The sequence below is a fragment of the Temnothorax americanus genome, unplaced genomic scaffold (genome assembly GCF_048541705.1).
Source record: "Temnothorax americanus isolate GAGA-0224 unplaced genomic scaffold, ASM4854170v1 Scaffold1, whole genome shotgun sequence".
In the NCBI taxonomy this organism is placed as follows: domain Eukaryota; kingdom Metazoa; phylum Arthropoda; class Insecta; order Hymenoptera; family Formicidae; genus Temnothorax; species Temnothorax americanus.
Genome location: NW_027509230.1, coordinates 7,040,137 through 7,052,258, shown reverse-complemented (window position 1 = coordinate 7,052,258; position 12,122 = coordinate 7,040,137). Strand labels below are relative to the sequence as shown.

At 42.8% G+C, this 12,122-nt stretch overlaps 1 protein-coding gene across 4 annotated transcripts in view; it reads left to right on the top strand.

Moving 5' to 3' along the window:
* The window catches only part of Eip74ef (Ecdysone-induced protein E74), a 190,450-nt gene that overhangs the window by 64,570 nt on the left and 113,758 nt on the right, over positions 1 to 12,122 (top strand). For 3 of the 4 annotated variants that reach the window (XM_077404299.1, XM_077404393.1, XM_077404352.1), the window contains exons 2-4: positions 753 to 1,045; positions 1,428 to 1,674; positions 1,921 to 2,022. In XM_077404299.1, the coding sequence (XP_077260425.1) occupies positions 905 to 1,045; positions 1,428 to 1,674; positions 1,921 to 2,022 (490 nt within the window). In that variant the 5' untranslated portion in view covers positions 753 to 904. The remainder of the gene's footprint in view (positions 1 to 752; positions 1,046 to 1,427; positions 1,675 to 1,920; positions 2,023 to 12,122) is intronic. The other variant, XM_077404455.1, reaches the window with a different exon arrangement.

The following is a 12,122-nucleotide window of genomic DNA, read 5'->3' as shown; positions in this document are numbered from 1 at the left end:
CCTTTCGAGATTTTGACGGTGATGCGTATGCAAAATAAATTGTTCCGTTTTAAATAATATATTTTTTATAATTTTGGAGTAGTAAACAAAAGTTGTTTACTACAATTGTTCAGAATAAATTCACGAATGTGTGTGCGAATAGATATATTCATGGATCACAAGTGCATTTGACGTTATAGACGTAGACCTAACCTTTCGATCAAATTTGTAACGCTACCCGTTCCAATTGATGATTCTATACCTGCATAGCGTGGGTGCGCGCGCACACGAGAGAGAGAGCTTCATATTTTTCTTATACATATTTTATATTTTTTCGCGTATATATATAATATTACGTCGTGTATAATACGGGTATACGGTATACACGGGCGGCAGGAGAAAGCAACATTGTAATCAAGTTGCGTTTTAGCCGAGTTCAAATTAGAATTCAAACGAAAGTGCGAACGCGGTGCGATGCACCGGAAGTTGTTACGAGATAAAGAGATTCCGTTTCGCGCTTAATTAACCGTCTCTCGTCGCTTATCTTAATTTATTAACGGAGAAATTAAAAGCGTTTATATATATACGTGCCGTATCAACATTGCATCGTCATGTAGGTATATTTCGGATATACTTCGGTGTACCAGTAAACGAAGGGAGACTATATGTTCGCACGCGTTTGCGTCACGCGCGGGGGAAACCACTTTGAGTTTAGAGTTAATCACGTGTAATTTTTATGGTGCGCACAATCTAATCATGAATTCTGCTTCCAGGTGAACAATAGCGCGTAGAAAAGGAAGAACCCGAGCCACCTGGGTGCGGCACAGGCGGAAGGCGAAAGAGGCGGGGAAGTCTCGGAGGTGGTTTTAGATGTTAGAAGGCGCGGGGGTGGCTAAAGTGGCCCCGCCGCCGGATACGGGTCCCGATGCCGGTCCCCGTATCGCAAACACCCACGTTAACCTCCACCCTCGTGCCCAAGGAGGAATCAAACATGCCTTTCATAGACGACGAACTATTCTGGTACTCTGACAATGACGGAAAGATGGATCTATCCCAGTGCCTTCAGGTGAGTGACCAACGGATTTAGAATTTGCATTCTAGAATTCGGGATTCAAAGAGATTCCCGCGATATTCGTGAAACTTGATAGATCGCGCGATGTGATACCTAGAATATATATAATTTGAATTTCATTGCAATAAAGAACAGGATTTTGGATGAGTAAAGCTTGAAGAGATTTGTGTGAAACTTGATTTGGAGTTTGTTAATTTACAAAATATAGAACTTAAATTGCATAAGATATCCGAGATGCAAAATGTGTATGAATTATTAGAATATATATATACATATACACGGTAATAAAATAATGTCTACAATCACACAGATATATATTATCAAGATAAGAAAATTCATCGAATTGATCTCAATCTTTGATTTTCTGTGTTTTCAGCAGAGCAATACAGGCCAATCAGTTGAGTTTCCGATGGAATTAAGTGCTTTGGTAGGGACGCCGACGGCATCGAACGTGCCGACGGAGGAAGGCGCGGGTATGTCCGGCGTCACAGGGGAGGAACTTTTCGATCCCCTGGACTTTCTACGGGAACTCGAGGCAGAGGCCAGCCAACCCACCTCCACCACAACGCCTTCCTACAAGAGACAGAGGCACAACATCGCCGCTGCGAATCCTCTATTAGCAGGTGAATTGGGTGAATTGTACTGTTGATCTATCCAAACAAACTTGCGTAGCTTCATAAAAACCATATCATGCATAAAGAAAAATTTCCACTATTATGGACGCGCGTAAAATGCAATTGGATAATTTTCGTATGCAGCTGTGCAAAGTCTGGATTGACTCTTACTGCATTACCGTATGTTTTTCATATCGACGATATCTCTTTTTGCAATGTATGTACATTAATTGCGTCTTAATATTATTTGTCTAGAAAAATTGGCAGCGCCTTCGACACAAGCGTCTCCAACTTCCATCCCTTATGCCTCAAGGGCGGAAATTAAGACGGAGAACATCCAACCCGAGACGAATAAAGGTAAGTGATAAATACGTTGATTTGCGTCCATTTTGCTTAACGTGCATCGATATGGCAGGAAAATACAGCACATATCGACGATGCGAATTTTCTGTATTACCGACATCAAATCAGCGGTCGGTAATGTACATTTCGTGGGTACTTTTGTGCCGAGTAAACCGTACAACCTTCTTTATCTTCGAGCGATCAAATTTGGCGTATCTCGGTCGGTCAAGTCGCTTTCCGTGCGTGCCGGGAATTTCAATCGCGGATCGCTGAAAGGAAAACCGGCCAAGGTCCCGTGAATCGCAAGTAGACATCCGCGTTAGCGATAATTGCGCGTGTGTGAGACTCGCGTACAGCGACTTGAGAGAAAAAAAATGCGTGTGCGTGCGGTGGCCCAATTCTTATAATTTACAGTCGTGTAGCAATGTGGTACGCGCGCGAGTGCATTTTCGCGCTCATTTCGCGACTTTGCTCCGACAAACGTGGACACATCCGCAAAAATGGCGCTGTTTCACGCAGCGTTATCGAACAGCGTGCGCGTAATGAAAACGTCTCGGCGAACCTTGTTCACACTTGTGCATACACGCATTTTGCGTATATTACGGCTTTGTTTTCAAGTGATAACGATCTTTCGTCTAAGTCGGCTATGCCGAATAATAATAATTAAAAAAAAAAAAAATTTGCCAGCAGAAGTGATATCTACATAATAATTTGTTCAAAAATTGCGAAATATGTCCCTAAATATCTTTTTAAACTTTTTAACTGCTGAATATTTCGACGAATGTAATTTTGACGCTTTAAATATCATATTACTTAAACGACAAATAAATTCGTTCGTAACAGTTTATTGCATATGACTAAAAAAGGTGTAATAATTAAAAAAACAATTGAAGGAGTAAAAGCCACAGTGGTGTACGTCAAATTTTTTTTAAATTTGATTTACACCACTTTTTACCCCTCCAATTAATAAAAAAAGAGGTCAGAATTATTACTTTTTTGAAATATTTTTAAAATTTATATAAATTAAATTTTAATTTCCAACGATATAATTTCTATCTTACAATTAAATACATATGTATTTCTGCACATTTAATGAATTTTATAAGCATCAATTCACAGAACGTATGCACGACAGCTCGATATTTGTAAATAAATAAACGTATATGAATACGGATTAAACACCTAAATCTCCTAGATTCTATAAATTCTAAATTCTACAGAGAGCGTAATTTCTGCAATTCTAATCTTCTTAAATGCTAAATTATATAGAGATCGAAAGATAAATACTAAATTATAGATTTCACAGATTTTGTGATCCACTGACTTTAAAGCTTAAAACATAAATAGAATAACAACGCTATGAGAGATATCTTAATAAAGTTTAAATACGCAAGAAATCTTTTGTTGGATTTACAGGTTTTTTTTCATTTAAGGATTTTTATCGTTTTGCACTCGGAATTTGATAGTCGATTGGCCATTCAGATTTTTTATACGTCAATTTCGACGCGTGGGTTTTGTCGAACTTTTGACGAGGCGGAGGAGCCTCGCAATTTCGTCCTGACCGCAGGCCGCGACGAGTAATTACGAGCCGTTAGAACACGAATTGAAATGGGTGCTCATCGTTGTTCTTTTCACATTTTTAGAAAGCGGTTGGAAAGTGAGGAACGAAACTTTCTAACAAAACTATTACAAATACAGTTCGAAATCTGCACCCCAATGTTATATCAAATTTAAATCAAATTGCAATAAAGCTAGAATGTACGAAAGCGGCAATACTTTTGCTTTTCACGCCAATAGTAATTTTCTCCGTGCATAGAACCGAAGTTGAATACTTGACCACTTGACGATTGCGGTTTGTTTTTTCGAAAGAAGAAAAAAAGGGAAAGAAAGAACGCGAAAAGAATCTTTCACTTTTCAGTAAACGCAATGAATTTTGTTAAAAATAAAATTATACTAATTGTGGGGTAACAACAAAAAGATGAAAGAAATAAATTTTATTTGGGTATCAAATTATCTTAAACTACTTGATGAGACATAGTTAATTTTTATGAATAGAAAAAATACATTGATTCTTATATATTTCACGAGAATTACATCGTTGAAAGATTAATATTAAACACGTTTATATCACACAAAATAGTTCAAAAGAGCAATTTAAAAAATCGCTTACAAAGTTTCCGTTGCGTATCGAATATGAAGCACGATTCATTTTAGAAACTAATTTACATTTTTGTGTTTATTGAATAAGTAGCCACGATTTACGTTTCACGCGCGTGCGAGCCAGCTCGCTTTAAGTCCTACTTGAAACTGCGTTTTTAATCGAGACGCGAAAGCGGCTTAATCGGATGTATTTTATTAAGGATGTCCCGCGTATGTTATCCGACAGATTTCGATCGCGATACCTGGTGAACTCGTTAGACGAGCGAGCGTATGGCGCCAAATTTACGCAAGTTTTCTGGCGTGCGTCTTCGACATAAGCATATCACTTGCACCGAGCCCTCGATGCGTAACGCGCGCGCAAAAAGCGGTTTTTCGCCCCGATTCGCTGCCGTTACATGCTCGATCGAGCGGTCGCGCGCGCATGTCGGAGGGATTTTCATTTCTGAACGCGTGCGTGCGATTTGCTAACGTTTTCGTCTCCACGCGCGTCATCTTTTCCCTCTCGATCGTCCCGAGGTGACGGCGAAGAAAACGCCGCGCTGGCGAGCGCAGCTCGTGAAAACAAAAGTAGGGCAGAAGAAAGTAATCTCGCGTTAAACATCGGAACGCGAATAACTATATAATTCACTTTCGGCTCGTTCCGTTACGGGAGCGACCATCGGCTCTGTGCAACATGCACATTTCTTCAGGCGACTTTCCCGATTTATTAGACTGCGATCGGGTCGGAACGACCAAAGGCCTGATGCCTGCCCGAACTCTCTTGGACGACTCCGTTTGAACGGGTCCTAATCCCGTGTTGCAAACTTTGCCAAACATTTCGCAAATCCTGCATTTCTCAACTCCAACTCCTTTACGAGCGTCGAATCTCACGGGTTCTCGTTGATCCTCGATTCCAAATTCCAAAGAGACCTGGATTTGATTTCGTATTACACGGAACCTCAGATCTACGATTTTTCACTTCGAATTCTCTATCCCGCATTCACGTATACTAACAAATTGTTAAAAATTCCTGGATTCTATATCGATTTCAAATTTTACTACAAGCAGGAGAGACTCGGTTACCCTAATTTCTATACAGATGTTAATCTTCGCGGTCGCGGCGTGTGACGGAAGTTCCGTGATCTCCTCCGGATTCTATCGCCTACAAGATTCTACACCCCGGATCCCCCTATACGGATTCACGGATTCCGGGTTTCACCGATCGTAGCCTTCTCGGATTTGGGATGCCGCGGATTCCCGGTCCCGAAAACGGCCCTCCGCGTCGCGCCCTCGCCGTTGGAAACGATCCGGGGAATGGAATTCGTCTCGATAACGCGCGCGCGACGCGCAAGTGCATCCGTCCCCCTCGTGCATTACCCCCTCCTTTCGTCTCCCGTCTCCTCTGCCCGCGCTGCATCCAGCTGTCCTCCACCCGTTCGCTGCACTTGTCGCTACCCTCGTTCCCTTGACCCTCCCCAAACACATAAATTCTCCCCGTCCGCCCGCTTCCCCTCCTTCCGTCTGTCACTGCCCGGTTGGGGCCCCACGGAAATAGATCCGAGATTCGTGCGCGCCGGCTTTCTCCGCTTCCTCGCCTAAGCGGAGAAGAAACAGGTGCACTGCAAAGATATTGCGTCGATATATCTCCCGCCGATGTATCGACTTCGCGGTCATCCGAGAGACACATTTGCCACGTGACCGATTAAATCCTCTCTGCGCGGAGAAAATCTTTCGCGCGACCTTTAATTAACACGGTGTAATTAATACGATATTTAAGATACATATCGATTTGTGCTACGTGTATTTTGAAGAGTGTTTTAATTAACGTAGTTATGAAGTGTGACTAATGCATTTGTAACGCTATCGGCTTTGTTTTGCCAAGTAACAAGAATTTAACGTTCGATAGCATTGGCGAACTTTTGCTCGTCTTTCACTTCTCTCCTTTTTCAACGATCCATATATTTTCCTCGAAAAATATGCAGGGTGTTTGAAGAATTAATGATGAGGGCGATCGATACTCGCCGCTGCTACTCACTCATAAACTCGCTCATGAATCAATCATTAGCTAAAGGCTCGGTGCTATTTACAATAATCGTTATATGCTTTCCCATTAATGAGTGCCGAGAAATATGTTTTTTTTCCCTCCGTGTCGATGTTATCGGACGTTTCAGCCAGGAATTGTTCGATATTATATACTTCCCAAGTATCACGCGTTAAGTAATCGCGTGGGAACGGACGGGGCAAGGGTAAATTGCGAATCTGAGAAAGAGTTTACTATATGTAGTGGGTCTAAGTAATTCTATGTTAATTGCTCCGATCCCTCCCCCCCCATCTCTCGCTTCGCGGTGAGCCACACTTTAAACGGCCCCTCGTGATTCGAGCCGATAACTCGTTTTCAAGCGATTCTACTCTCCGCTGTGTTCGACCTTTTACGATTTTCTGGGTTTCGCCCGCGATGTTGTTGTTTTACACAGCTGCCGCTTGCCGGTTGCGTGCTGCCAACAAATCCCACGCGACGTTGCACTTGCCACACTTTTTCTGGAATTTGCGATGCGATGCAACTGCAACTTTCTTGCGAACTTTTACCAACGTTGGGGGAGATCCCTCATCTCACAAATACGGGGACGTTCTTTGGAACGTGACAATTTATTTCGATATCGAGCACTCTTATCACCGATTTATCTTCGGCATCGAATAATTACACAATATCTTAATAATATAATATAATTAATAAGTATATTAACAATATTAGGTCTTAAGCTAATAATCCTGGACCGGCATATATTTACTGACAATGAGTGAATTTATTTAAACGGTCGTGCATCAGTAAGTTAATTAATTAGAAGTTTTTTTTCTCTACCATCCATTAGATATGCCGATATTGCAAATAGTATCAACTTTTCTCACTCATGTATATAAAATATCGGTGTTGTTTTCTTTTATAAAATATATTGGAGGGCTGTGTCAATGATTCGAAACCGAACGAATGAAAGTCTCGGTAAATTTTAGATTCATATATTGTTTTGCATTTTTCTCAATTATATTCGAACTTTTCTTCTTAAAGAAAAAAAAAAGAAACGCATTTCTAAGTTCAAACGACACGCAACGAAGCGGCGCGTTACACGGAATCGCGTGTAATGAGTAGGACTTCGAGGAGGGATCTCGGGGCTGGTTGGGTAATCGGCTTCCTCGTATTGCCACACGCCGCGACGGTGCCACAAGGCGCACTTGTGCGTCTCTCCTTCTCCCCTCTCTCTCTCCTCCCCGTCTCTCTTTCTCTCGTATCGTTTGAAAGTGAATTCAAGATGGCCACTTTAAGAGCCGGCGCGGCGAAGTCGCGGCGCTTACGTATTCGCACTCGCATGCGTACGTGCGTGCGTGCGTGCGTGCGTGCGTGCGTGCGTGTGCGTGCGCGGTGATAGTGCACAGCCGCGTAACGAGAGTGTTGACATTTTCTACAATCAGGTCAGGGCCCCTTGGCCGAGTCCACCGGTATTACCTGTAACCCTCCTTTAAAGCGAATTCGCGCATGCGGATGTAAACAACGTTCTTTAGTAAAAACCGATCCTTCTCTTCGCTCCCTCTCCACTTTCTTCTCTCGTCTTCTCCTTGATTTCAAATTGGTATCTTTGGAGACGTCGAATTAGCATGATCTGATGTACGAATAAAAGTTTTTCTTTTGCGAGACTTTTTTACAAACTTGCCTTTCATCAAGATAGGATTTTATGTATAGCATATTTATATCGTACACTTATGGTTACCTTATCTCGTTTTACTTTATCACAATATAAACACACACAGAAAGGAAAAATAGTAAATAAGAAAAGATGATGTTATATATATGACTGTCGCGTTTCCTGTTTACACAAAGCGACATCACGGGGGACAGCTTGGACTGAAGTAGCGCTACTCCAGTTGATCGTAAAGACAGACGTGCCGCGGGATAAAAAGATAAGCTGGCAGGTTGCGCTATAGACCGATAGAATCCCTGCAACTTTGACGAGCTCAAGCTCGAAGGCCGTCCACTTAACAGGCCATGCAAGCGGACGGACTCAAGGAACCACCTGTTGAAAATCGGCCGCTTTCTGCACAAACACACATCTCGCTGTCGCTATGGAAACTGGAACGAACGCGCGGCAGTTTATTTCGAGAGATTTTTCATGCTGCAACAATTTTGCTCGACGTCTGCCGGTGCGTTGCGACAGATAACGTTACCGCTTACACCGGCAATTTCGGTCAATCGTCGTGTTGATCAAACAGCGATTACATAAAATAGGAGAGCCGGCGGATGCTACTGGTGGATCGCAGTAACATTGATTAGCCACATTAAGGCTCATTTAGATGGGCAAACATTCAAACTATTATCGCATAAAACATTCGTGTTTCTAACTCAAATTGCGCGGTTCGATACGCGATAAAAAATTTAAAAAATGTACATATATATATATGTACGATCTTATTTGATAAAGAATTTAAATTGCTGGGAGAATGTTTTTTTAGCATGGGGGAATTTCAGTCCTCCAGTCCTCGGTCGCGTGAAAAATCGTCCTGCGTTAGTCCGCTCCGAAATTAACGGCGCGAGGTGAAAATCGGTCATCCGACACGTACGAAAACATCGCGGCGTAATGTTTAGATCTCACCGCGTCGCGTCCCTCGATGCTGACGAGCGAGTGCAGGTTCGTGCGGAAGGGGTTGACAAAAAATTCTGGGGGAGCGATCTCGACTGCAGTTAAGGCGCGTTAACAGGAACACGTGCAGCCTGCCAGCCCTTTCATATCGTAATGTATCGCTTTTTAGGGAGTCGTATATGCGTCGGTTTTTAGGAGCCGGGGTTGTTTACACTTGAACTTCCTCGGCAGTCCCCTTTTTTTCGGCGGCTGTCAAAGACCGTCATCCGTTTGGGAAATTCTTGAAATCGGTGTAACCGGAATTTCTCTTTATCTCTCTCTCTCTCTCTCTCTCTCTCTTTCTCTCTTTTCGACGCCGAATCGAGCTCGAGTTTAAAAAGTCTAATCGGAAATTCGTGAGAAATGCTAATCGGACCGATAAGAACGATATATGTACATGTTCGTCGAGATACGTATACGTCTATCTGTTCTATTTATTGTGCAAATAAGAAGCGCGTGCGGAATCGCAATTTTGGTTCGCGCATCCACGGCTCGTAAAAGACGCGTTTCGGAATTTTATCGGGCTTATGCTTTTCGCAACTACGTAATTGCGTACAATTGGAAGAAATGTTAGTCGACCGATAAGAACGATATTTCTATCCTGCGTCGTGTCGCCGACGACGCGCAAATAAAAAGCTCTGCGAATCTTATCTCCAAGAAATTAAGCACCGAATTGCAGTTAAGTAATAACGTGCGGTAATTAAGAAATCTACGGTGCCATCGGTTTGCGTAGACCAATATGAACAATAATTTCTATTGTAATACCGTCACTCACTAAATAAATCCTGCTCCAATGTCAAATGAGAATAGTGCTCCGAAAGATCCTATTTATTTCTTTCATTCAAATGAAAGAAGTTTTCTCTTCGTTATATGAAAACAAAATAATTTATTTTATCATTTTTGTCTGCACGACTTAATTATTTTATCTTCTATTATACGTTATTTATTGATCGTGCAAAATATGAAGGTACCTCCGTGCGGGAGATCGCGAGAAACTCGAGTCGCGTTTATCAGATCGCGCGAAGTCGAGATGTTGAGCGGAGCTCTCGCGGAAGTCTCCAAGGCTCGTCCATTGTGTCGATACCCGGCTTCCTTCCCTCTTTTTCGTTTAAAAATAAAACTCGCGGCGCGGTCGACAATGCGTGCCGGTGCGCCTCGGTAATAATTAAAGTCTCGAAGGACGCGCGGGCCGGTAACCTTAATTCCCACGAGCGGCGCGCTCCGTACCTACTCGCGTCGCTGTGTCGTCGTCGTGGTGCTCGTATAGTCGTCTCTCGACTTCTGTGGCTGGTGTTTTCTCAGTAAAAATGCATTTCCGCGAGGCGGTCTCACCGACGCCCTCGTCACTACTTACTCGCTTGCTTTTCACAGGGGGAGAGACCATGCGTGGTAACGCAGGGGCAGGAAACGGAAAGCGGGGCGGAGGGAGGAGGAAATTCGTTATGCCCAAGGACTAATTTCTCGGCTCTCTTCCCAGAGGCACGCTACTCGAAAGGCATAGGACGATTTCCGAATCGCGGCGCGAATAGATATGCAAATCTGACCTTAATCCTGGTACACGTGCAGCGTGATCGATTACAACCAAGTTTTTACCTTCGATAATAAGCATCGAAGTAGTAGAAAAATTCTAACTCGGGGATAATAAGAGTATGAACACAACCCTCAGAGCAGAGAGGAATCGCAATAGACAGAGCCAGTATAACATAGAAAAAGAGTAAATTTCGGGATTATTTCAAAACTCTCTCTTTCTTTTTCTCTCTCTTGGACGAATTAGCTAATTGTGCCTAACGATATCAGTTAAATCAGTTTACTAAATCCTGTTTATTTTTAAATTGAAAATTAAATAGGCGTGGTAAAATAAAAACCTACCGTGTGGATAGTGCTTTAATCTCCTTTATTCTCGGAGGTTTCCTATATGCCGGCAAGTAAACAGTTTCGCAAGAGTCGCGCAGCGCGAGATCGGGAATTTCCTTATACACGACTCGCCGCGTAGAAAAGGTGCATATATGCGTGCTCGGCTGTGCCTCGGAATTGGGTTATGGTTATACAGTTAGCGCGAGCGAGCGGGTGAGCGATCGATCGATCGATCCACGGTACAGATCGGTGGATCGCGATCTGAGGTGCAGGTGCTTTTATAAGCGCGCTTCCGCCATCATAATTGCAATTATTCGCTCTGTATGGCGATTATTCCTCGTGATTATTCGCCCCATGTTTATCTTGATTAATTCATTAACGCGAACCGTACGAAGTCAAAAATTCCCTGTTGAGCGTGCGTCAAAAGTCTCACTTGGATCAAAGATTTCTTGATAAATCTTTGATTTGATTGAAGAATCTTATAGACTCCTATAAAGAGAAACGTTCTTGGATACGTGAAGATTTGAGTTCATATATCTGTATAATTCAGTTTCTAGAGACAAAATTTTGTCAGAGCGAAGTCGGTCGAAGGTGAAGAAAGAAAAGAAAAAAGGACTCGGCTCTTATTTATTTATGTTTCGCAATTCGGCTTCAGCGAGAGTCATTAAATTTTCAATCGCTCGTCACAACTCGAAATGAACTCCCGCTCTTCTCGAAGTTCGGCCCTTCGACATTCGTTTCGGATTTGAGGTACGCGGCTTTCGCTACACCCCGTATAATGGCCTCACCGATTATTGACTCCGTCGCGGAATGTAGGTCAGGTGTGTACGACCGCCGCGAATTATCTTTCCTCCTCTCTCGATTTGACGTGCGGCTCGTCGATACTAATCTGCGGAGATCGGTGACAGCGCGTTGTCGCGATTTTTTTAACGACGCTGGTACGAGGGAAACATGATCCGAATGACCCAGTAGCTGGAAAATTTCTGACGATCTTTTATGCGCACCGATAATCCGTTTTTTTTTTTTTTTCGATTCGCCCAACCGCAGTTGATCAGGATTTTCCGTAGGCAGGTGCACGTCTCATCTTCGAGTGCCACGTGTAAGCATGCATAACGCATTCTCTCGCGTTTATGTTATTACGAATCTGCAATCGACGGTCGTTCTGATGAGCTGTTGCCAGAAAAAAAACCCGATGATTGCCAATGTTCATCGTTAAATTGAGCTCACGATCTTTAAACTCTTTAAGCTCAAAATTAGTCACTAAAGCAAAGTGCGCCGTGATTTCTATTGTGTATAATGTAAACGTACGTTGAGATTGGACTTTCACATCGTTATTAGCGACTAAAATAAAAAAAAGAGGACGTAAAAAAATTCAAAGAGCTAATTATATATCGCAATTACGTATCGCCGTAACGACTCCATTCTGTGCTAATGTCATCCAAATACCTCGCGCGA